General features: G+C 36.2%; 3 protein-coding genes across 8 annotated transcripts; 2 read left to right on the top strand and 1 right to left on the bottom strand.

The window, feature by feature from the left end:
- The first annotated feature begins 34 nt into the window (after positions 1–34).
- On the top strand, positions 35–10,977 carry LOC110821344 (Nuclear pore localization protein NPL4). 3 transcript variants are annotated; one of them, XM_022051139.2, is made up of 2 exons: positions 35–1,273; positions 10,380–10,977. In XM_022051139.2, exons 1-2 carry the CDS (start codon positions 293–295, stop codon positions 10,632–10,634), a joined length of 1,236 nt encoding a protein of 411 aa, XP_021906831.2. In that variant the 5' UTR covers positions 35–292; the 3' UTR covers positions 10,635–10,977. The 3 variants fall into 3 exon arrangements, with proteins under 3 accessions (XP_021906831.2, XP_021906833.2, XP_088077210.1); XM_022051141.2 differs by having other exon boundaries at positions 10,345–10,564; XM_088221084.1 differs by lacking the exon at positions 10,380–10,977 and adding an exon at positions 6,598–7,120.
- Positions 10,978–11,626: 649 nt separating this feature from the next.
- On the top strand, positions 11,627–22,688 carry SCC3 (sister-chromatid cohesion protein 3). 2 transcript variants are annotated; one of them, XM_088219456.1, is made up of 22 exons: positions 11,627–11,853; positions 11,988–12,192; positions 13,067–13,179; positions 13,358–13,450; positions 13,595–13,752; positions 13,845–14,081; positions 14,693–14,837; positions 14,930–15,108; positions 15,201–15,331; positions 15,415–15,542; positions 15,944–16,117; positions 16,602–16,763; positions 16,841–17,041; positions 17,119–17,256; positions 17,336–17,536; positions 17,651–17,795; positions 18,425–18,531; positions 18,762–18,899; positions 19,252–19,517; positions 19,632–19,756; positions 21,364–21,658; positions 22,483–22,688. In XM_088219456.1, exons 1-21 carry the CDS (start codon positions 11,839–11,841, stop codon positions 21,594–21,596), a joined length of 3,294 nt encoding a protein of 1,097 aa, XP_088075582.1. In that variant the 5' UTR covers positions 11,627–11,838; the 3' UTR covers positions 21,597–21,658; positions 22,483–22,688. The 2 variants fall into 2 exon arrangements, with proteins under 2 accessions (XP_088075582.1, XP_088075583.1); XM_088219457.1 differs by having other exon boundaries at positions 22,084–22,560.
- SWA1 (transducin family protein / WD-40 repeat family protein) lies at positions 21,717–25,870 on the bottom strand. 3 transcript variants are annotated; one of them, XM_022051393.2, is made up of 2 exons: positions 23,981–25,870; positions 21,717–21,958 (listed from the first exon to the last, which is right to left on the bottom strand). In XM_022051393.2, exon 1 carries the CDS (start codon positions 25,609–25,611, stop codon positions 24,019–24,021), a length of 1,593 nt encoding a protein of 530 aa, XP_021907085.1. In that variant the 5' UTR covers positions 25,612–25,870; the 3' UTR covers positions 21,717–21,958; positions 23,981–24,018. The 3 variants fall into 3 exon arrangements, with proteins under 3 accessions (XP_021907085.1, XP_088075584.1, XP_021907084.1); XM_088219458.1 differs by lacking the exon at positions 21,717–21,958 and adding an exon at positions 23,142–23,714; XM_022051392.2 differs by lacking the exon at positions 21,717–21,958 and adding an exon at positions 23,142–23,634.
- Positions 25,871–26,281: the final 411 nt, after the last annotated feature.

The raw sequence follows: 26,281 nt of genomic DNA, 5'->3' as shown, positions 1-26,281 counted from the left end.
AGGAATAAATTTAATAAATAAATGTTAAAATATGCAAAGCAAATCTAAAATGGAAATGGAAACTGGATGATGATAAGCTTGATTCAGCAGAAGTTTGGAAGAAATCGAGGGGTGTGTATATATATATATATATTTTGCGGGAGTCTGCTTCGCATACAAGCAAAATCGTATCTCAACAAAAGTTGACGCTTTACTTTCTTCAGTCTCTGTACTCTTAAGTCCTTGAAATCCGTCTAATACCAGGGCCCAATCTGCTGTTCCCACTCCATCTCTTTCCTCAAATCGAAGCAAGATGATGCTTAGGATCCGTAGCAGAGACGGCCTGGAGAGAGTCTCCGTCGATAATCCACACACCACGGTTGCTGAGCTCAAAGTCTTAATCCAATCGCAGCTCCAAATCCCCGTTCAGAACCAAACCCTCTCCGCGAACCAGAACCTTCTGTTGGCCAAGGCTCCTCATGATCTCCTCCAATTCACCGACATGGCTAACCCCAACACTCCTCTCTCCTCCCTCAACCTCACCCACGGTTCTATCGTCTTCCTCGCCTACGAGGGTGAGCGCACCGTCCGCGGCGGTCCCGCCGTCCACCCTGCCGGATCGTTTGGCCGGAAGATGACCATGGACGACTTGATCGCGAAGCAGATGCGCGTCACGCGCCAGGAGACCTCCCACTGCGAGTCCGTCTCTTTCGATCGCGACTGCGCCAACGCTTTCCAGCACTACGTAAATGAGTCCCTCGCATTCGCCGTGAAGAGAGGAGGGTTTATGTACGGCGTCGTTTCGGAGGATGGGAAAGTGGAGGTTAACTTCATCTACGAGCCGCCGCAGCAAGGCACTGAGGATTTGTTGCTTATGAGGGACCTGGAGGAGGAGAAGCTCGTAGATGCTATCGCAATGGGGTTGGGGATGAGGAGAGTGGGGTTTATATTTACGCAGACGATAATGCAGGACAAGAAGGACTACACCTTGTCGAACAAGGAGGTTCTGCAGGCTGTGGAACTCCACGCGGAAAGCGGGTTGAAGGAATGGGTAACGGCTGTGGTGAAGCTGGAGGTGAATGAGGATGGCGGCGCCGAAATCCACTTTGAGGCGTTTCAGATGAGTGATATGTGCGTAAGGCTGTTTAAGGATGGTTGGTTCGAGACGGAGATCCGTGACGACGACGATCCTAAACTCTCCAGGATGAAGAAGGATGTGGTTGTTGGTGGCAAGGATGTTAAGGAGGTGGACAATGATTTCTTCTTGGTTCTGGTTAAGATTATCGATCATCAGGTTCGTTTCCAGTCCACATCTTTGCATTAAATTGAATCTAACTGCGCCTGCTTTAGTGTTGATTAGTCCTGTAACTTTAACTTCACAACGACTAAGTGTTACGAGTTATGAGGAATTAGAGAGGCATTTCTGATAAAATTAGCTCTACTTCTCTGTTACTGTGTCATTTTAACAATGGCTTCAACTTATTAAGAGTTAGGTTTTTAGTGCGCCTCCTAGAAGTAGGAACCTCAGGAAGTAATGATTCTACCTTTTATCAGATGTTGTGTCGAGGATATCTCTTATTACATGGGTATAGAATTTATTGATTTTAGGACCCAAAATGAGCTGCAAAAATATCAATAGAAGGAGGGATACCTGGAATTGTATGCAAATGTATGTTTGTGGTTGCTCTTAAGCTGAAATTTCAGTCATTGACTGTATCTTCTAGAACAATTTTGGCATTAAATATCATGCCATTTGCTCCATCCACTTATTTTGGTTTGGGGGTGGGGGGTGGGGGATGGGAACATGAACTGCATCACTGTTATACACTAGTCAATTGTTGACTGACAATTCCACGAGAATAGACTGTTGAACCTCCTTTAGTAAACAAGACAAAAAGATGTAATTATTATTCAGCTGTTGCCCTGTAGGCTCAAGGAGATGTTCTACTCTCTACTGGGGAATAGCTGTGAGTATCAAAAGAAACTGGTGTCTGATAATTTCTTGACAACTAATCTTTTTTTTTGAAATAAAAGTAAAGTATTATTATTCACAAGGTACTAAGGAGGTACCATCTATATACAAAATGATTACAAATCTATCAATTAGTCGATGACCGCACCTATATTATCAAGATATTTAATATCATGACCCAACAAAATAGATCCAAAAGTATGTATCCATCTATCCCTAATGTTATCAAAGCTAATCTCTACCCCCACAAAAAAGTTCCAGCATTTCTTTCTTTCAAAATCACCCAAAAAATAGTAAGTGGAATAATTTCTTGACAACTATTACCCCCCCTATAAATCTGGTTTAAGGACAAGGTCTCGTCCAAATCAATGGTGGTTTTGATCATGAACCATTAAATGAAAGTTTCAACTTTTTAGTTTTGGGTTGATGTAGCGTAAGGGTTTTGCTCGATGACTGGCTTTCTTTTTTCTAAGTTCATTCTTCAACAATTAGCTGCTGCTTATGCTAGGCTAGAAAAAACTGTTATTGGTGAAGTACATTGCAGCTCAGTAGGCAAGGAGAGGATGCAATAAGGATTGCTGTTACAACTGAGGCAATGTGGAAGTCGTCGAAGAGGTAATTTGGTCCTTTAGAATGGGAGATAACGATGTACCGCAACATGAGTTATGGAGTTGGATAAATTATCTTCTTTCTACTTTTAGGTTGAGTTTGATTTAAGTTTCATTTCCATGGAATTGGAATGACAATACAATACAAATAAGATGAGGATACAACAGATACAAACTCTACTTTTCCTTCCATTCCAAATGGCCCACACAATATCCAACGGGATGTGGGAGATGAGGTTCTTCTTTCATTTGTTGACAGCAACGCCATCCCAGGCCCATAATTCCTCCGCCACTGAACTGCTAACCAACCAGGCATGTGAGGAGACTAACAACTGAATCCTCTAATCTTCTAGCCTCATGGCACCACTCTTGCAGATTATTGGTTCCAGACCTTGAGTTTTTATAGAGTTTATTGTGTCCTGTTGGGGAGGAACTTGGAGCCTTTTTATATTCCGTGTTCCTCTGAATAGTCCTTTTTTATGTCTAGGCCAACATCCCTTGATATTCTGGGTTCCTATTGAATTGATTTGACTCTTTACTTGCTTTATCATTTGTTGAATAGTCGGGGTCCTTTTTCCACTTAAGTGGTAAGTGTCAGAATGTCCTTGATGTATAATTTGGTCCTTTTTTGGCATTATTTCTTCTCTTCTCAGCTGCCAGATTGAACTCAGCTACTTTTTATATGCATTTGGAAAGTGGATGAGGTCCAACATGGATTTAATACTGTGTTGAAAGGCTGTTGAATACCCTCCCTACCCTTTGCTGATTATAGTCACTTACTCCACGTCCTTTATGATGCAAAGCCTTCAGGGTTCGGTAGGGGGTGAGATATGGGCTTCGGATGGTTTAATAGTTAAAAAACAAGTTAGCTAATATGATCCCATTGACTGTTTTTTGGGTTTTATGGAAAGAAATGAATAGTAGAGTGTTTGAGAATGAGGTTAGTAGCATGAGTAGGATAAAAGATAGGTGGTTGCATTATTTTGGGTATATATTGTTAGGGCATGATATTATTGGAGATGTGGATTTTGGGATCGTCATTGACTCACTAATCTTATTGTAAATTTATGTACATGGATGGTACCCCTGTTCTTGGTACCATGCTAATACGCACCTGATACTTTTTATTTCAAAAAAAAAAATGATGCAAAGCCTTTAATAGATTTCATGACACTCATTATTTAATATAAATTTTAAAGATAAGAAATAAAACAAAAAAGTGGGTTTTCTGATATTACATAAATTCTTTGAGTCTCAGGCTAGAAGAGCAACTTTTCTTTTCCATGTTTCTTGTTTTGGACTTTTAAGAGATTCTTTGGCTGTAGGAATAATCTCACCTTTCAGTCATCTGCTCTTAGATGTAGTGGATTTTTGGAACCTGATTGATAATTTGTGCTTGAATTTCTTCTAAAGGCATTTGTATAGGGATGACACTCCTTTGATGCCTTGTTAATGACATTCCTTCTTTGCCTTTAGAAGGAAGTGCTCTAAGTCTCTCATGTGGACTTATGGCTTTGGAGAAGTACTTGTTCTCCTCTACGCCCATGTTCTCCTCAACCCTTTCAGAACAGTTGTACTACCATCTCTTCTGAGTTTTCATCTAGAGGTTAATTTTCATTAGTTGATAGTATTTGGTAAGAGTAATTTATGGGACTGCATACTGCAGAAGTATTCTGTTCTATGTTAGTACCAAAAAGTAAGGAATAGAATGGACAATACAGAAAACATCGAACAAAAATTGTTCATTCTGTTTTGTGGAACCACTTTGTTCTTGTACAAAAATCTGAGTTTCTTAGAAGAGAACTGTCCTTTCTTCTTTTTTATATTTTTTTTGTTTCTAAGTTACTTTTAAGGCTTGATATAAAAGATTGCTTCTTCAATGTATGAGTATGAATTGTTTAATAGAATATCAATATTTGGTATATATACCTATATATCTTACAAGTATGAATAGTTTAACTTATTATCTTGTACTAATTGCAATTAGATAGCTTCATGATGGACATTGTTAGATTTGATAAGTTATTATTTTTGTATGGAGAAATGATTGATATGTAGTTCAATATTTTTGTTAAAAATACTATTGTATTTGTCTCGTTCTTCCTTAATAATGTTTAAGAATGGTTGAACATGTATTTTGTTAAATATCATAACTTTATATATACATGTTTTTTATAATAGAAAAAAAAATAACTAACTAATTATACAAGGTGTATTTTACCATAATATCCTTTAACTTAATTCACATATAATACACTCTCTTTAACACTCTTTCTCAAGTTAAGAAATAGATATTATCCATCCCAAGCTTGTCGATGATAGTCTGGGATGCTGGATTATTCAAGCTTTTGGTCAACATATCTGCTAATATTGAATTGGTAGGCATGTAAAGAAGTACATATCAGGCCGCTATTGAGTTTATCTATAATAAAGTGTCTATAAACCTCAATATGGTTGGTTATGTCATGTTATAACAGATTGTGCGCAATATTTATGATAGATTTATTGTAGTAGTATAAGCGCATAGGACTCTTCCACTTGATTATTGGATCTTTCTATATTTTTTAGGCGTAATAATTCACATACCCCTTATACTATTACTTGAAACTCTGATTCTACACTTAATCTTGCAAGTACAATTTGTTTCTTACATTGTCAAGTAACCAGGTTACTCTTAAGGAATGTACAATAACTTGAAGTAGATTTTATGTCGACCACTGACCTTGTATAATTTGCACTCGTATAAGTTTCTAAGAGCAACCTGTTACTCTTTCTGAATAAGATCTCTTTCCTAGGTGACCCTTTTAGGTAATGCAACATTTTATAGACTACCTATAAATGCATTTTTTTAGCACTGTGTATAAACTAATTTAGAAGACTCACTTCATAAAAGATGTCAGATCTTGTGTTAGACAAATATATCAATCTTCCAACCAATCTTTGATACATCTTTTGTTATAATAATGTCATAACATATACTAGGAGCACTATAACTCCTATGTCTATGAGTGCGTAATGAACAAAATGTGGTTTCTCTGAGCCTGCTTATATCCCAAGTCTATCATAACCCTTGCAAATCTGCCAAACTCATGCTTTAGGCCATTGCTTGAGTCCATAGAATGCTTTCTTCATATTATAAACTTTATTTGCTCTTGCTTCTATGACAAATATGGTGGAATCTTCATGTAGATTTTTTCTTCTTGATCTCCATGCAGGAAGATATTTTTCACATTAAATTATGTAGTTGTCAATCAAAATGGTTAGCTAAAGGCAATGTAAATCTGTGTTCATCTTGGCTACTAGAGCGAATGTTTCTTGATAATTTATCCCATAAGGCTATGTATAGCTTATTGTCACAATCTTACTTTATACCTCTTGATTGTCCGATATGCCTTATATTTGATTGTGAATAGCCACTTGCATTTTGCAGGTTTTTTCCTTTGGATAGGTCCACTATTTTCCATGTCTAGTTTTTCTCTAGTGCCTACGTTTCTACATTCATAATATATTTCTATTTCTCACATAACAAAGCTTTAGATACAATGTAAGAAATAGATTAAGTGTTCAAACTTGTAAGAAAATTTTTATGGGACTATTAACACTTACCAAATAGTACAAAATGTAAAATATGATTAAAAGGGCATTTAGTGTATTTTCTGGTATCTTTATGAAGTGTAATAGGTACATCATTATTAGACTATGTGGAGTTTTCAAGACTTACCTTAGTTTCAGAACTAAGGTTGGATGCTTGGATCGACTTAGGTTCATAACTCATTCTTCCTTCTTGTATATACCTAAGTAAATATGGGGTCATGTGTAGTTTCTTGAGTGGATAAATTCTTTGGTGGGTTTTGTGGATTTTCTTGTGGTGGTGATGTTGATGGTGTTTGAGTATGTGACAAGGATGGTAGAGTAAAGTCAATCAAGAAATCTGTATTCTCATATCCTAACATAGGCTTCTTATGAAGATAAAGTTGGATAAAATATAATTTTTTTGAACAAAGAGGACAGTGACAGATACATAAAAATTTTGTGTAGGCGGATCGGAACACTTGTATCTTTTTTAAGAAGAGGAGTACCTAGAAACACACATTTCAAGGCGCTGGGATCAAGTTTCCCCATTTGATGGAATTAAATGAAGGAAGACTATACATCTAAATATCCGAGGGATTAGATGGTTTATAACATTTAGTAAAACTTGGAGGGTGCTTCAAGAGGTTTCCCGGCTACTGTGGTGGCTGTTGCAGCAGGGAGGCAGATCGGGTGGCAAGGTTGGTGGTCACCACTGCAGGGAACAGCAGCTGATGACGTGCTGCAGGGACTGGCCGCGGTTGTCTGCTTGTGGTGCAGGTCTAGCCACGTGGAGAAGACGTGGTGGAGGTTTGATATGCCTGTGGACAGATGTTGGTGGGTGGTGCGACAACTAGGAATAGCGCCAGAGCCAGCTGGACACTGCACGTAAAAATGCTGGATGTGCGGCTGGACAGAGATGAGCGCAGCTGAAGGCGGGGCTGGGAGATTCTGGCACCAACAACGAAGACTGATCTTGGAGCTAGCGGCTGGATGGTGGTGCATGCAATAGAGGTTGGTCCCTTAGTGTTTTGTGTCTTATTTCAGCAATTGAGGCTAATCGGGTTTGTGAAGGAGGCCTAGGGTTTTTCATAGAGCTCTAATACTGTGTTAAGAATAGTTGAACGTCTATTTTATTGGATATTACAGTTTTATATATAAAAGTTTTATAAAATAGAAAAAAGAAACAAATTATTAATTATATAGAATGTACCTTTAACCTAATTTACATACAATACCCTCTTTTTAACATAATATTTATTCGTATACAAAAGAAACTTTGTTAAACATATATGTAATAAGATGCCGGCAGTACTCGAACCCAAGCGGCTGAATGTGCCACACAGAGACAAAACCGCTAGGAACAAGAAACTAAACAGCAAAATAAATTTTGTTAAAGTTAATTATTATTTTTTTTTTTTTGAAATCGAAGTATGAAGTTGTATTGAAATAAATGTGCCAAGGGACACCGCCCATTTACAAAAAATTTACAAATTGATTAGACAATCGACTATAGAGTCGAGATCATCAAAGCATTTAATATTATGTTCTAAAATAATGGATCCGAAGTAATGGAACCAGTTGTCAGTATTGATTTTGAAGTCGACTTCTTTTCTTTCAAAAGCACAATTGTTTCTTTCCTTCCAAATGACCCAAAATATAGTAAGACGGACGAGTCTAAAAGTTTTCTTGTGACAACTCAATCCTTCCCATGCAAGTAACTCATCCAAAATTAATTTATGTTTGATCCAAGATAGTCCCATGAGGCCAAGAATAGTAGACCAAAGATTGTGAGAGACCAGACATCCTAAGAGTAGGCAATTACATGTTTCAGTGCTGTTTTTGCAGAGAAAACATCTATTAACAATTGTAAAGTCTCTTTTCATTAAGAATGCGGCCCTTTGCTGCTTTCCATGCAAAAAAAAAATTCTTTGAGTGACACCCGATTTCCAAATAATATTAATAGAAAATTTCGTTTGTTCTTGTGGAATATTGTCGACCAAAGTCTTATACAGGAACTTAACTGAGAAATTACCAGAAGTGGTGAGTTTGTCATTGTTGTCAGTTAAGTGGATGTGAGACAGAGTTTAGAGCAAATGTTCATATTTCTCAATTTCCCAATCTTGCAAGTGTTTAGACACTATCCCCTGCCATAGATTCAATTTGACAACATTTTTTACTAACATGTCTTTGTATCTAGCAATCGCATAAATCATTGAAAATCTTGATTGGAATGCTTCTCTGTTGTGCAAAATATCTTTTCAGAAACGGATTTTGGTGCCATTGCTGATGCTCCACTTAGAATTATGAAGAATAAGGTTGTTTAGATTCCAAATACCTCTCTATAGGATAGAACCATAGCTGCTGTATTTTATTTTAAAACTATTATTGCAGTCACCATTGAACTATTTACTCATAATGATTGATTTCCAAACTTTGTTGTTGTCATTCTAGAATCTCCATATGCATATTCCTGAGTAGAGCTTTATTCAGTTTGTCAGTTGATCTCAGACCCAGTCTACATTTTTTGAGTGGTTTCTTGATTTCTTTCCAATTCACAAGATTAATTTTTTGTTGTTGTTGTCACAATCACCCAAAAGGAAATTGCATTGTATGACCTCTAGTTTGTTGGCAACACTGCTGGGAATATTAAGTACAAATAAGGGGTAGATGAGAAAGTTTGAGAGTGTGCTTTTGATGAGTGTAAATCTGCTTCCCTTGGATAAGAACCTCCTCTTCCAGTTTGTAAGACGATTGTGAAATATGTTAATTATTGAGTCCCAACAACTTTTATCTTTGAATTTAGCACCAAGAGGAGCACTAAGATAAGTAATGGGGAGATGAGATAATTTATAGCCTAAAGAACGGGTAAGTATATTACCCAAGGAGATGCCCAAAACCACTAACTCAGATTTGTGTAGGTTTATTTTCAATCTTGATACTGCCTAGAAGTAGAGTAAGACACATCGTAGGAAGATTAAAGAGCTGATATCAGGTTGACAGAAAATGAGTGTGTCATCAACAAAAAATAGATGGGTAATCTCTATTTGATTCTCTTGTTGGCCAACAATGATACCTTTTAATAGCTGCAATTCTTTGGCTTTTTCCAATAATTTATTTAAAACCTCCATAATGATAATGAAAATGGAGGAAAAAGGGAATCACATTGTCTTAAACCTCTAGAAGCAGGGAAAAAATTTGATGGACCGCCATTTACCATGACCGCAAAACTAGATGTAGAAATGTGTGTTCTAATCCAACCTCTCCATTTTTGTACCAAAACCAAGTCTCTCCAGCATGTTGTCAATAAAGTCCCAATTGTCGTGATCAAAAGCTTTCTCCATATCCAATTTACATAATGCTCCTTTTTGATTATTCTTGATGGCTTCATCCACTACTTCATTGGCAATAAGAATAGCATCTGTAATCTGTCTACCTAAAACAAAAACATTTTGTGATTCCCCAATAACTTTATGTAAAACAGTAGCGAGTCTTTTAACTAACACTTTTGATACAAGTTTGTATATGCAGCTGATAAGATTAATAGGTCGGAAGTCTTTGATGTTTAGGTAATTTAGGTATCATGACAAGAAAAGTAGAGTTAAGAGATCTTATAAACGAGTCATGATTATGAAAATCGTTGAAGAAATCGATAATGTCGCATTTGACAACATCTCAAAGGATTTATTGAAGTTAATTATAAAAATTTAAAGAATATTAATTTTCAAAATTAATCTGAGTCTAATACATTTATATTAATACAAAAGATTTGTTTCATTTGCGGAAAATTAAAAATCACATAAAAGAATACAAGGAGTGTTTTAGTAATCATGCACTGTGGTTTGTGCTGTTCATTGATTGCTAAATATTTAAGAGAACAAATTTATTCTATATAGTTCTATATCTACCAAATACATCACTATATTTACCTTCTCCAGTATATTATTCTTTTTAGTTATATTACTATATTTCGTTCATTTACTAAATGATACCATTGTTTTTGGACAATGAAGTGGATTGATCTAAGGAGATATGCGATGCCTGTTTTATTGTTTTTATCTTTTCATCGTTGCATCCATCTTCGTTTCTCTTCTTGTGTCATTAAATTGATATTTTCATTTGATAGATGGTGTCTAGTTGATTGATTTGCCGATTGAGTATATGAAAACTTTGCAGAATCACCTGTAATTCCACTACTTTCTTTATTTGCAGCAGGGCGTACTTAGGTATACTCTTTTGTTGTTATGCAGGGCCCGCTTTCATCAACCTTCCCGATTGAGAACCGGAACACTGATGTGACGATGAAAGCACTCAGGAATCACCTAGAACGGACAAGGAGTCTTCCATTTGTGAAGAGAATCTCCGATTTTCATTTGCTGCTCTTTTTGTCTCGGTTTCTTGACATAAGCTCCGACGTTCCTGCACTGGCAGAGTGCGCTCAAACGCAGTGTGCTGTACCAGAAGGTTATCAGCTTCTAATCGAGTCCATGGCCAATAGTTTTTGACGTTGCCTCTATGCTCTGCGTTGCACAACAAACAAGCTTAAATTTAAGTGACAATTTGGAGGAGATCAAACTATTCGGAACCCGGCGGAGATGGCTTTCTTCCTGATGCAAGGAATGATCCTTGCAGAGGGCACTGAGCTCAATGGGTTAGAGGTTACAAAGAGTTGCAATGTGGATGTGGAAGAGGTTTTAAAGTTTATGCTATACCTTGGTTCAATTACAAAATTGATTAGTTTGTCTAATCTCAATGTTTCTCTGAATTAATGTGCTTATAAATCTATATCTTAGTTTTGTTCAAATCATACAACAATACTTGTTTATATTTTATATATAAATTTGTGTGTGTGTGTGTGTATATATATATATATATATGTGTAGTAGTCTTATTAGTTGGAAAACTTGATTGTAACATAAAAAAAATAACTAATTTATACTAATTAGAATGTTTAAAATAATTACATTATATTTTCACTATTTTCTTTTTAAAATTTGTAAATTGAATTTTAATTAATTATTTTGCTAATATTTTTTTAATAATAATAATAAATTTATTAAATTATTACTATTTTTTTTATATTAACCAACGTAAAAAAAAATTTAAATTAAATTTTTAAATAATAAAATTTATTATAAATAAATAAAGATGAATTTATTAGACTAGGAACATGTTGTCTTTTAATATTACTATGAAAAACATTTCGGAATTAAATTTTTTGATAACAAAATTTGTGCTAAACTTTTGTTATTGAAAGTTAATTTAAAAGAAATTATCGAAAATTCATTCAACGAGCACGAAACCGGATTAGTAAGAACTCGGTGTATAAAAGTATGAACTGCTTACTCTATTAAAAATTCAAAAAATATAAACACAGTACATAAACTGTATAAGGTAAATAAAATTATTTAAACTGAACGAAAATGAAAATTATATATATATATTTTTTAAAATTTTAATTCTTAGGATGAAAAGATAATATCACCAAAACGGCAAAACCCCAATGTAAAGATTCGAGAGTATAAAAGTCGGAGACTTGAGTTGATAATTCCAGTTGCTAGAAAGTTCGAAAATTCATTTGGTTCTTGGCGGGATATTTCTCTTCCCTAAAAATTATTGGCCAAATCAAGATTGTGCTGCCTCTCTACTCCGTCATTTCGATCTCTGCTCTCTAATCGCACAAACCCTAGGCCAATCAGGAGGCTGATCATGAGTCTCCCCGCTGTGAGTCTCATTTCTCTCCTTCTCTCTCTCTCTCTCTCTCTGTTTCTGCACTTTTTTTTTGCTCAAGTACGTGTAGATGTAATCGGTTGTAATCGGTTGAGATGTAATTGTTGGTGAATTTTGTTGCGGTGCAGAAACGTGGTAGGGAGGATGTTCAGATTGGAGGAGGAGGAAACGACGATAACGGAAGCGGTGCGGAGTTCCATAAGAGGACTAGCACCGAGGATGGCCCCACCGAAGTCGAACGTGAGGCTTCACCTGACGATTTTGAAGACAGTCGCCCTAAGCGGAGTCGTACCACCGGAGGAACTTCTTCCGAACCCGCTCTGAGCTTGATAGGTAAAGTTATGTTCACGTTTCCGATGAGAAATTATTCTTTGCAAACTCGACTTATCTGAGTATACATTTTCTGATACTAATTGAAATTTCCCTGGTTTAAGCTGATGCTGGTCACTGATCTCGTCGTTTGGTTCTATGAGCTTTGTGTAAATTAGCTGGTTTATTTCGCGGACAATTTTATTAGGTTTTTTTGGTGGTAGAAGAATTTATTTCTGTTATGCAAAAGTGAATTAGATATTTCTTTCTGGGGAAAGAGTACCTCCTATGCAAGGTAATGATTACTGCATTATTTTGTTCCTGATGTGTGTATGAACTAATTTGGGCTAGTGGTTAGCCATTTTCATTCATTCTTGTGTTTATTTATCTATTCATGATATGAATTCATGGGATATGAGTTTTAATTACAGCTTATCCTTGAATCAGAATTGTTAATTGGATTCTGCAAATAAGTTAGGTTTTGATATATTTGGAGAGCATATTTAGTATATTAACATAATACGTGGCAGTGAGACAGCCATAGCGGTAAAAAACAGTGAAATGTTAGTTATCTAAGAAGCTTAGTTGGCGCCAATTATTTATGTTTTAGCATACTATGAACATCGTATATGAAATCTTTTAGTATGATAATACATCAGATATTGTGAAGAAACAGTTATTGTGAATCTTTTCATTGAAAGCTTCTAGTTGTTGCATCTAGAGGCTAGAAGAACTGTCATTTTTGGATCTTGTTGATGTAGTTTGGTGAAGCTTCTTTAGATTTTTCTTTGTGGAAGCGTGCTCTTCGAACAAGTACTGTTATTATTTTACTTATTTCACCTCTATTATTCAGTGTGTCTTTAGATGGTTATAATTTTCTTGGCTAAATTTTGTGCAGAGGTTGTCAGAGGAAATGGAAAGATTATCCCTCAAGCTGTCAAGCTTTGGGTTGAAAGATATGAAAGGAATCCAAAACCAGCAATGGTTGACCTCTTAATGATGTTGTTTGAGGTAACCTGCAAGTTTTTGGTGTGCACAATCAAACCATGGATGAGGACAAGGCCATGGAGAAGTGCATGCTGAAATTGGATTCTCATTAAATATTATTCTTCTTGGAAAAAAATCTTTTGCATTGTAATCTGCACAGTTTAGTAATTGAATTTTGATCAACAATATTCCATTCGTGTAGGCATGTGGACCTAAATACTATGTAAGTGAAGACTTTGTGGATATGATTGATGTTGATGACGTGGTGGTTGCTCTTGTCAATCTTGCTAGAAGGGTATATTGCTGTGTTACAGTTTGCCATTCATTTATAACATTTAATTGCCCTTTCAAAGTATTTTCAATAGTAAATAATTTAAAATTGTGGACCAGGATTTGGTGCCAGTATTATTTTGCTTTCTTTATTGTATTTGAAATGCAGGGGGAAGTTGAAGAAAGTACAAAAAAGAAGGAAATCAAGAACTTCAGGGGAAATCTTGTTTCATTCTGGGACAATCTGGTTATTGAATGTCAGAATGGACCATTGTTTGACACAGTTTTGTTTGAAAAGTGCATGGACTATATAATTGCATTATCATGGTAGCATTCAAAATTTTTTTTTTCAAAGTCATTATAGCTAAGTTTATAAGATGATTTTTCTTGCTTACGTTTATTATGTTATTAACATGTAGCACTCCTCCAAGAGTTTATCGTCAAGTTGCTTCATTAATGGGTCTCCAACTTGTTACATCCTTTATATCTGTTGCAAAAATGCTTGGCTCACAGCGAGAAACCACTCAGAGACAATTGAATACTGAAATGAAGAAACGATCTGATGGGCCTCGTGTGGAGTCACTAAACAAAAGGCTTTCAATGACTCATGATAAAATAACCGCATTGGAGGACATGATGCGCAAAATTTTCACAGGGTAGGGATTTTTTAGTTAATACCATTGATGAGACTAACCCATCCTTTCCATGAATAGGAAGAAAATGTCTGAGTTGATCGTCTTTGTCATACCAACATATTTGTACATTATCTCTTTTTTTCCTAGTAAGGAGTTGATGATAGTACTCGAACTCGACTTATTAGTTCCATTAAAAGAATATCATGTTATATAAGCGTAAGGTACCAAGGGTAAGTTAGGAAATAGGTAATTAATATGTAGGCAAAAGGAAATTCACACATAGGGATAAATTAGTCATTTTGAGTGTACGGATTAGGGTTGACCGAATCAACCAAGGAAGATCACGTTAGATCCCTTCACCATCATTGCTACCGCAACATCCGGACGGTTTCTGGCCGCTTTTGTCACTCTTCTTTTTATCATTTTTAGCCTATAAATAGGTGCTTCTTCTACGAATGTAATCATAAAAAAACTATTGGAATCAAAGTATATTTTCTCTTTGCTTTCTCTCTCCTTTTTCATTTTTCTTCCATACCTGAATCAAGTATCAGGTTCGTGACAATGAGGTAGAAGCTATTGGTCATATGATTCTCACTTTAATACTAACTTCTTTTAGCTGTTTCTTTTTGCAGGTTATTTGTGCATCGGTATCGGGATATTGATCCCAATATTCGAATGTCATGCATCCAGTCACTTGGTTCTTGGATTTTGTCATACCCTTCATTATTCTTGCAGGATCTGTACTTAAAGTACCTTGGGTGGACGCTAAATGATAAAGTAAATACTCATACTGAATCTAGCAAATTTAAATACCTCATTATATTTTTTCACAAACCTTACATGCCTTCTCCTTCTGGTTGCATCTAAAGAGTTCTGGCGTAAGAAAAGCTTCTATTCTTGCCTTACAAAACATCTACGAGGTGGATGACAATGTGCCAACTCTTGGTCTGTTTACTGAAAGATTTTCTAATCGGATGATTGAACTTGCTGATGACATTGATGTGTCCGTTGCTGTATGTGCTATAGGCCTTGTTAAACAATTACTTAGGTAACTGTTTCTCTCTCTTTCCCATGTTTATTTTACTCTTGAATGTCCGTGGAAATGCTTCTCTCTTTGATATGGACTTTTATGGCTTGCAGACATCAGCTTCTACCTGATGATGAGCTGGGCCCTTTATATGATCTACTCATTGATGATCCTCCAGAGATCAGGCGTGCAATAGGTGCATTAGTATATGATCACCTGATTGCTCAAAAAGCTGGCCAAAAAGGTTCTATTTCTTTGAAATCGTTTGTGCTAAATGTGCATTACAACTATGTCAACTGAATCACTCTCACTCAATAACCTTTTTAGGCAATGGTAATGATTCTTCTGAGATCCATATCAGTAGAATGCTGCAAATACTAAGGGAGTTTTCGACAGATCCAATTCTGAGCAACTATGTCATTGACGATGTTTGGGAGTACATGAAGGCAATGAAGGTATGCTGCGACTTTCTGGAGTATGCTAATGTGGTATGGTATCAGCAGGTTGGAGAGGTTAGAAGAGGGATTGAACTGCCCTATCCTAACTTGATTTGAGATGGACTTGGTTTCACTACTTGTCCACACTAGGCTTAGTGGATTACGAGTTTGAACTTTTCCCCTTGGGCCATGGGGATGGGGCAGCCTTCAACTCTTTCTGGACTATCTTGGTCTGCTTATTAATACATTCTTCTGGTTCAACTCCTAGGCAAACTTGTTCTTTTTTTTTAAAATGAGCTCCTAGGCACACTTTGGAAAAATTCTGCAACGAAGAAATAAATTAATTATAGAACTATTATGTTCTTTATGTAGGATCTTCATCTGTATGCAAAGTATATCAGTTTGTATTTCACTTGTAGGATTGGAAATGTATTATATCCATGCTCTTGGATGAGAATCCGCTGATTGAGCTTACTGATGAGGATGCAACAAACTTAATTAGACTTCTTTCTGCATCTGTGGTAAAGGCTGTTGGAGAGACAATTATTCCTGCTTCAGATAATCGTAAGCCATATTTCACTAAGGCTCAAAAGGTATTAATCCTTTTAGCTATACCATTTTTTTTTTTTGAAATATTTAGCTATACCAGTCTTGCGTTGTAAGAAGAAAAATTCAACTTACATTTTCATTTCTTTTTGGTGTGTGTGTAATAAAGTGTTCACATGTGCAAGTGGATTATGTTGATTTGTAGATTCATATGAAAATATATTATCACAGTTGAGGTGGAGTTACTATTTCTCAAGGAGGTCTCAGTTCTCATTTTTGGGTTTCTTGATATTTCATGAATCGATGATGATTTTTCCTTTACGAATGAATTCCTTACCCTTTTGTGTAAAGGATGTTATGTGAATTCTCCTGTCATACATCCAGTTACGCATTTTTAATTAACAGGTTCAATGGATAAAATTTTTGTCTTCCTGTTTTCCCTTACCAAGTTAGTTCTTCGTAGTCAGAGTATCTGTTCCATGACCTACTGAAGAAGGACAAAACTTTAATTTCTTTTTGTTTCAAATTTAGGAAATATTTGAAAGCAATAGACGAGAAATTACTGTTTCCATGATGAAGTACCATACACAGCTTCTTCGCAAATTCATGGCTGACAAAGCAAAAGTGTCATCGCTTGTTGAGATTATTGTGTATATGAACCTCGAGCTTTATTCCCTTAAGAGACAGGAGCAAGTGAGCTTTTCTAATGCAACTTCTTTTGACTGTTTTTACCTTGTTTGTAACAAATACTGATTCATCTCTTCTCTCAGAACTTTAAGACCGTTCTTCAGCTCATAAAAGATGCATTTTTTAAACATGGTGAGAAGGAGGCACTGAGATCCTGTGTGAAAGCTATTACTTTTTGTGCAACTGAGAGTCAAGGGGAGCTTCAAGATTTTTCCCGTAATAAAATGAAGGATCTTGAAGATGAGCTTATTGCTAAACTTAGATCAGCAATGAAAGAAGTAGCAGTATGTCCCCACCTCATACTTTTTATCTATTGACTGTATTACAAATGGATAAAATATGATGTCTTCTACCTCTGCAGGATGGCAATGATGAATACAGTCTTCTTGTAAATTTGAAAAGGCTATATGAGCTTCAATTGTCAAAGCCTGTACACGTTGGAAGCTTATATGATGATATTGCGATGACTCTCCGTAATTTAAGAAACTTAGATGATGAGGTGTGCAGCAAAAGAATGATATATGCCATTTTTTTAGCCTTTTGGACGTGTCCATAATACAATTCTTTTTCTCATCCAGGTTGTCAGTTTTATGCTTCTGAACATGTATTTGTATGTGGCCTGGTCTCTGCATTCTGTTGTAAATAGTGAGGTAGTATCTGAAGCATCCTTAAGGTCTCTATTATCAAAGCGCACTACCTTGTTTGAGGAACTTGAGTATTATCTTAACATTCCTCCTCTAGTTGAAGGCAGTAAATCTGGAAATCAGCTAGCTTGCCGAGTAAGTGTTCCCCCTTCACCCCTTGGGCGCTATTTAGTTTTAATCGCAAGCAATTTCTTTGATTATTTTCCCACTAATAGTTTTTTGGTTTAATCAATACATGATTTGCTGCAGGTTTGTACTATGCTTGCAGAAGTTTGTTGTTTATTTAGAAAGACAAATTTTGCTTCGACAAGGATGGAAATGCTGGGATATTGTCCTGATACTTCTGTTCTTGAGAAATTTTGGAAACTTTGCGAACAGCAGTTGAGTATCTCAGGTAAAGTGAATCCTTATTTAAGTTTGGTTTGGGAAACTGGTTCACCGTTGAGTTTGTCATGTGAATAGCTTCTAGTTAGCTGGTGTGAAGTAGAAACAGAAATCAAAATGATCCTAAATGCACGGATTTCTTGGGAGCACCATTTCTTACAATATAGTTGTATATTTTCTTATAGGAAATTTCTTGATTGTCAAGTATTATTACATGACAAGTCTCTGGACAAGATGGGAAATTTATGTTCTAAAGAAAAGGAGACTATCAATGAGAGGGATGCATTGCAGAATCGAGATCTGCTACTTAAGGGAGAAGAAACAACAGAGAAATAGACCTAGTTATGGCTTAGGCCTGCACCATCTTATGAGAAGTCAATTTTGTATTTAACCTTTATAGCTATCCAACTACACGGACTTCTCTCTGTCTTTATTTAATACCATACAGTTAAAGCACCCTAATAAGGTAAACGTAATCGGTAATTCTCAATGTTTGGTTTACAAGTTAGGGTTTTAGACTCCTATATAGTGTTTGTTAGGTTATTATTGCATGTTATTATGAGCTAAAAATTCTGATGCATCCTCAACCTTGGTTTCATAGATAAAAATTCTGATTTCACTTTCCAATTTTTATGATAGATGAGACAGAAGATGATGATGCAAACAAAGAGTACATTGAGGAGACAAATAGGGATGCAGTTATGATTGCTGCTGCGAAGTTAGTTACTACTGATACCGTTCCCAAGGTGAACATTTAACATGGTGCAAAAATATTAAAAAATCTTTTGACTTCATGTCTACTGTGTTCATGAAAGCTTTTATTTTTTAGCGGTGGCGGTTGGAGAGGGGTTGGAGGGAATCTGCAGGATTACTACTATTGTCATGCTATATTTTACTGTGCATTTTTCTTAGAAAATCTTTGTTCCCCCTTTCCCAATGTACTGACTGTCTCATTTAATTCCAACTGTTACTGCAGGATTACCTTGGTCCAGAAGTCATTTCTCAATTTGTGATGCATGGGGCTAATGTTGCGGAGATTGTGAAGAAACTTATTTCCGTCCTAAGGAAAAGAGATGATGATCTATCTAATATCTTTCTAGAAGCACTGAAAAGGGTAGGGCTTTTACATCTATGGAATCAGGATGATAGTAACTGTTATTTCTTAGCCATTTGTAATTTATATATGTTTGTAAACTTATGTTTTGACAAAAATGTCACATGATTTGAGGATCAGATAAAGGAATCTAGATGAGACAATTCTTCAGAACTTAAATGTTTTCAGGCCATCTTTCAGTGAGATTTTTGTCAAAATTCATTAGGATATTCAGCATTTTTCCTTCACATTCTAGACTCTGTTTTTGTCTTGCAATCTGAATTTCTATTCTATTAAATTTATCTCTATGTTTTTTCCCCTTATATTGCAAAGTTTTGATGCATATAGAGTTGATTTGATTTTGCTTGACTAGGCCTTCAGTCGGTATGCTGTGAAACTGTCAACAGATTATGATGAATCTGTAAGGAGCAGATATTTTCAAGAATGCAAGAATCTTGCTGCTCGGCTTTCTGGAACATTCATGGGTGCAGCTCGAAACAAGTATAGATCAGAAATTTTAACAATTGTCAGGGAAGGCATTGATTATGCGTTTATAGAAGCTCCCAGGCAGCTGTCATTTCTGGAAGGTGCCATCCTTCATTTTGTATCGAAACTTCCTTCATCTGATGTCATGGACATGTAAGGTTCATTTCTAGAAGCATATTTTCATTAAAAACCCTGAACAAGGTACATTTTGTTTTTCTGGTCAATCAGCAGTAGGCAGAATCTAATACTTAACTGCTTTCTGAATAGTCTGAAAGATGTCCAAAAGCGAAGAGAGAATTTTAATACTGATGAAGATCCCAGTGGATGGCGCCCTTATTTTACATTTGTTGACACATTAAGCTCTAAATATGCAATGAACGATGATTTTCAAGGTTGGTTTCTTTTCCCTCGTGGATCTCCTCAGTTTCTTTTTTGACAATATAGATCTCCTTAGTTTCACTGGAACTGAGGTTGCTATGCTTTCAGTTCTTTTGCTTGTTTTCCTATTACTATCTTTAACTCTGACTCTTTATTTCTCAAAAAAAAAAAAACTAACTCTGACTCCTAACTTGAGTCTTCTCGTTTTTCATCAATAGCTATGTACCTAACCTTAAGTTCTATAGGCAGCAGCTTATATCTTGGTATTACTCAGCATCTAATCATTTGGTAAAATTAATTGTTCTATTATCGCTCAATTAAATCCTAGTTGTTTGGTATATAGAAGATAATTATAATTTACACATTTGAATCCCATATGGAAGCTGATATCTTCTGGAGTTTTATTAGTGAAGTCCTATTATGGGCATTTGAGCAATGGGGTGATGGAGAGGGAGGATTTTTGCTAGATAAATTTGCAAGGTTAAGGCAACCAGAGAGTAGCCTTTTTCTCCTTGGGAGGCATCTCAAGGAATTATTTTAACCTTGGGCAAGTTGATTGGGAGGGGAAAAATTTAAAGGAATGTTGTGCAAGAGCAGTGCATAAGTTTGCAGCCATTCTTTTGTGGTGGCCGTTTGCATAACGGCTTTGGAGTTTGGCATGTGGTTATTGGGGCCTGAATTAGGTCATTCTTGGTTCAGTTAAGGAGGAGCTCTGTGCTTCGAGGGGCATTGGCTACCTTTTGGAACAAAAGAGCTTTTGAGGACATTGAATCTAATTTTGATAAATTTAAGAATACTTGGTTCTATATCCTAAGCTTTTTAATTAAATGTTACCTACTTTATACTAGTTAGGATTTTGGGAACCTAATAGACATTTTGTTAGATTGCACCTCCTTGCTGTTTTTGAATATAATTCATCTTCTTTTTTTCTGAAATAAAATATCATCCATCTATTTTCAAGTTACTAAATTAACTTTCCTCCTATCTTCAATTCTATAAATATGAATTTTGTATTGTCTCATCTTAAGGAAAGAATCGGACAAACACCTAATTTGAACTGGATATTTAATTGATTTTAAATAACACTGTTGTTTTCATTTATTCTATCATATTTCAATTGAATGTTTTTCTCATTCCATAGAATTGGAATTTGAACCAAACTCAACGTAAATATTCAGTTACAATCTTAATTTCAACTTAGTAGATGCTTCCTAGAGATCTGATGTTCTTTTTTATGTCGGGAAAGTTGTTGGACTCGTAACTGCATGGTTGTGCTTATTCTCCTTGGGTCATGTTCCCATGGCTTTTCTTCTTTGCTTAGCTATTTCCTATTCTTTCTTCATATATATACATCTTATGTGTATATCTTCTCTTTAAATCTGATTTATTGAAGTTGATTACCTTCAATTTGGAAATGAGTCAATACTTGTCAATAATCTAGATAGCTCTCCAATGTATGTTTTCCTCATTGAATTGTCAAAATTGTATTTATCCAGACAAGAAATATATTTATAGTCACTATATAGGTGCTTTTGATGTTTTCCTGTGCAGCCGGAGCTTTTATGAAGCTTCTTTTGTGCTTTTTTCATGGAAAATATTACATGTTACAAATTTGTTACAGATGAGAAAGATGGAGCGACTGTCAGGCGTAGAGGTCGTCCTCGAAAAAGCCGTAATATTGAAGGAAAGAGACTCTTTGATGAGAATAATTCAAGTGAAGAGGAACCAATTAGTGATCCAGACCAAGAAGATGCTCAAGACGAAGAAGATGATGAAAATGCCCCGTTGATACATTCTCTTAAATCATCCAGATTGAGGTCATCGAAAACCCCAAGGGAAGAAAACACCCACTAGGCACAGTTAGTGACAGAGTTTTTGCAAGCCTACCAATCCTTTAGCCCCATCCAGGACTTTAGGTATGAAATGCGTTACTCTCCTATTAAATGTCTGTTCAAACTGTGGCTTGCATATGCATAAATAAAGATATGCATGTAGTTATATTGATAAATATTAATATGTTCAGCTCAAATTCAGAGCATTACATGTTGCTTCGCCATTAGATTTTTGACAGAAATAGTTCTTTACCTCATGAAGAAGACTGAATTCAAACTTCACCTTAGATCATATAACCGAATTCCCTGGCAGTTGCATCAGCCCAAAATTTGTGGGATGTCCTTACACTGGCCTTCAATGCTCAACTATGGTGTCAGACTACACTGCGCATTAAAAACCAAAAATTAAAATTAGATATGCCAATAATGCATTTATAGTTATATCTGTTCATGGATATCCACCACCTCTATCCTGGTTTGGTCAATGGAATTTTCTTTTTGTATTGCAGAATTCTGTTTTAGCAACAATTGTGCACGGGTCAATGTATCACACTGCAATGTTACTCTATTTAAGCAAGTTGGTGATGTTAATAGGATTTTTCTTACACTCACATTCTTTAAACTGTCTGGTGCAAATTATAGTTTTAGTTCCAGTTGTTTGAACTTGTTATAATTCAATTTTCTGAAAACTTTCAGATGATCCAATCCTTAAGTTTGTCTGTTGTTATCATACATGAAAACTTCGGGTTTTTTAAATTAACAATTAACTTTCGTTTTGTTTTTCTTTTTTCAATTTTTTTCCCAAATTTTGGTTTTCTTAGTTTTGGCTTTCACGCATAAGAGGATTTTAATAATAAACTATGTAGTGTACTGTTCTATCTTCCTGATTTTTTAATTTTATTTTGTAGGATCGTCTGAGAGAATGCCAGACCTTCGTGCATTGTAGAATACATAGCTTGTAAATAAAGTTCATAAGGTTTCATCTATCTGTCTTTCCCATTGGGTTGAGGTTACTCTCCATGCCTTCTTTTATATTGTTCTGGTTCGTGCCAGACTCAAATTTAAATGTCACAGTAGTTTATTATCAAAGCTTTACCAAATTTTCCATGTTTAAGATACGATTGTTGTTGTCTCAACCGAATTCCTCTTCTCCAGAAATGTACTGGTGCTGGGTCGATGAGAGGTCCAAAAGAGAAAATGCAGGACGCTAACATGTTAGTACCTTAGGGCATTTACCCTTTGGCTCCGCATGTGCCATGAAATTATCCTTGCTGATTAGTTAGTTTTTTTTTTTTTTTTTTCTCTTTTTGGTCATTGTAGGCTCCATATTTTCACGGAGATAACTCAACCAGGTAAAAAAATTATTATCAATCAGAAACTTCACGCTTACAAAATAACAAAAACTTCACTTTAACTAATCGATGATCAATTTTTACAGGATTAGTTTATTTGTTCCAAACATAGTTGCAAGCTGCAAAGTAATGGCAAAATGATTGCAGTCAGAAAACGAGAATCAACAATTAAGAACTCATACGAACGATTAAGAAATCTACAATTTGGGCACAGGTGAAAACAAAATGGTGAAGCCTTTTCAATGGATATACAACTTTTCTCATATAAACATAAGAGATATAATTTCGGCCATAACATCCAGCTTAGTTGTTCCCTTGTTCCATTATTTGGAGATTATTAAAATGATAGATAGCCAACAGAATGAAGGGGATGAGCTTTTTTCCTGGACTTGCATATCAGAATATCTTCCCACGGCCTTAACTCACCCGAAATCAAATCTCTACCTGTATGCTAAGGACTTGTTTATGAAGGACATAGACAAATCCCATAGGTTGCCATTCTTTTCTTTGTGGGCAGGATATTCAAAATCCTATAGATTCATCTCCTTTTTTCTGGAAAGATTCATCTCCTTTGCTGAAGACCTTTCTCTTCTTGAAAATATAAAGAGTTCCTATAGACCTCCAGCTCTTCACCCTTTAATTAAATTTCTCTCATGTCCTAAACCCTAAGTTGATTACTTGAACTACTATCTGCGACTAAGTTGTTCACTTCACCAGGAAAAAAGAGAAGCTGAATCAATTTACCATGAGCAATGCCTTCATAAATCAAATTCACTCCAAACATGCCACTGAAAAATTTCCAGGTACCATGTAATAGACTTATAACTGATAAAATATATTGCTCCAACACTTTAAATTTTTATGCGGTAGTATGAAACGATTCAGAACTAAAACTTATATCGAAATTGAACATGATTTCGCTCATTTAATTGCATTAGAACTTTAATTTCGTGCAAATATGTTTACAGCAATATAAAGATAGAAGCAAACAAAGCATGAAATAATATCTCATTGACCAAAATTGGAGAACTTCTCTCTTGAAGTAAAAAGGTACCTGAAATAAACAACCCAAGATATAAAAAGCCATTAACTTCATCTTCTTCCTGCAATTCTCAGCAATGGAGAGATTATCCCTTCTATCTCCTGCAAGGCCTGTTGTATTCTTATCTCCTCATCAATGGACCTCTTAAGATTTCTAACATGCCCCTTCAATGCATCACAAGCTCCAATATCTTCTGCTCGCAACTCAAGAACCTTCTTAGTTAACCCCATTAACAAACCAGAATACCTTGGCATGGTCGACTGTTTTTGCAAGAACATCAACAGTAAGCCAAGCTCTTCGTTGTCCATATTCGAAATGGACTTCAACAGCTTCCTCCTTGCCACCAATTCCTCCATCACAGCTACGGTATTAGCTGGGTTCTTTTTGCTCAGGACAGAAACCAGAGCCTCCTTGTGTCTGAACTTCTTCAATAATTTATCATGCTCCCCTAATTTCACTTTCTTTGGTCTCATCACCAAGTAATCATCTTTTGATGGTTTCTCACTCTGCCCTCTATGGAAGTATCTGAAATAAGTAGGCCTTAATGGTCTCCTTGGCTTGCCTGCTTCGTTGGTTAACTGCCAAAAGTTTCCAGTTCCGGTCTCCACGTTTTCCTTCATCTTCCTCCTCCCTGCAAAGATGATTCCTTTGGAGGTTCCTATCAATCTGGTCATGGAATCCGGCGAAAAGCCAACTGACATGAGCGGAGCAGGAAATCTCGTGGAGTGAGTCACCTTCATTTTTCCATAGTCGAAAACTTTCATGTATCCATCTAAAGCAACACTGAGAATTCTATTCTGCATTGCCTCTTCTCCGCTCTCCTTCCCAATTCTCCCCACGCAGATCGAAGTTACAGTCTTGTTATGGCTCTCCATGGAAAACACCATCTTCCCTCCCCCAATTAAATCCCAAATCTTCACGGAATTCCCTCCGGCGGTCGCAACTAACCCGCCGGACGGCAAGAAAATGACATCCTCGACAGGCTTCCCGTGGTTTACCTCCATGACCGACTTCGAATTCTCGACTCTAACGTCCCAGACCTTCACTGTGTGATCATAAGACCCGGTGATAAACATGTCACCGTTAACAGGGGAGCAATCACCGCATCGAACGTAATCCTTATGACCCAGCAAATCCAGAACGACGCTCTCCCCAGCAACATCCCAGTACTTGACCACCGCGTCATCGCCGCCGGAGACCAAGTGGAGCTTATCTAGAAGTGGGTATTTCACGAATCGCACAGCGCGAGTGTGGGAACGGAGACGCCGGAGAGGAGTTCGGGTCTTGACGTCGAAGACCTGAACAAGCCCGGAGACGTCGGAAGCGGCGATGAGGGCGCCGTCGGAGCGGAAGGAGGTGGAGGAAACGACGTCGGAGAATGAGGAGATGGAAGAAGCGGAAGAGAACGTCTGTGAAGAGTAAAAGGTGAGAGAAGCGGAGTGAGCGGCGGCGAAGACATGGGGGTAAACGGGAGAGAAGGAGAGAGAAGCGATTGATGAAATTAAGTCAGGGATTTGGTGGGATTTGAAGGATGACCAGTACTTCGACTCTGAGGTCTGCGATTGGGTTCTTGGCTTCGGTTTGAGCTTCGGTTTGATTGGAAAGACCTTTGAAATTTGTTGACTAGCTTGATGTTCCTCCATGTTTAAGGAGAATAGAACACAGTCAGGATGAGAATCGTAAAGCTCCTTACAATCTGGTCTCGGCGAAAGGAGAGGTATAAGAGGGAGAAGCGATGGCGGTTAAATGAGGTGAAGATGAAATTTTCGAGATTGGAAAGAGAGGGTAGCCGCGAAATACAGAAGAGAGGTGGCGAACGGAGGAGGAAGATGGGTTTTAGGGTTGTTTTAAGAGAGGGAACGGGCACATGACTACATATAGCAGGAATAAATAAATTAGACAGAAAAAAAAAAAAGTGTAATGTTTATATATGTGTGTGTATATATATATATATATATTTGCGAATGATTTATTAAATAACTTTTATTAACATTTAGTGGATAATTTAAAAATTTGTTAAATTTTATAAAAAATTAAAAATTAATGTGGAAGTTTAATGGAAAAAAGAAAATATATATTTCACACTCTTATTCAAATTAAGATTTTAATATGAATAAAATTTTGTTAATTTATATATCAAATATAAATATTTTTACACAATAAATAATTAAGATATAATACTTAAAATTAATATAATACCCTCGAACCAAATTAACTTATTAAGAAGACCATTAACAGGTAAGATAGTTTGGTTTAGTTTATATGTGAAAAAAAAAAAATATATATATATATATATATATACATATAGTTCTT

The sequence above is a fragment of the Carica papaya genome, chromosome 5, assembly GCF_054855325.1.
Source record: "Carica papaya isolate Zhongbai chromosome 5, ASM5485532v1, whole genome shotgun sequence".
In the NCBI taxonomy this organism is placed as follows: Eukaryota; Viridiplantae; Streptophyta; class Magnoliopsida; order Brassicales; family Caricaceae; genus Carica; species Carica papaya.
Note: the sequence above shows the minus strand (reverse complement) of the source record. Positions and strands in the feature narration are given on the sequence as shown.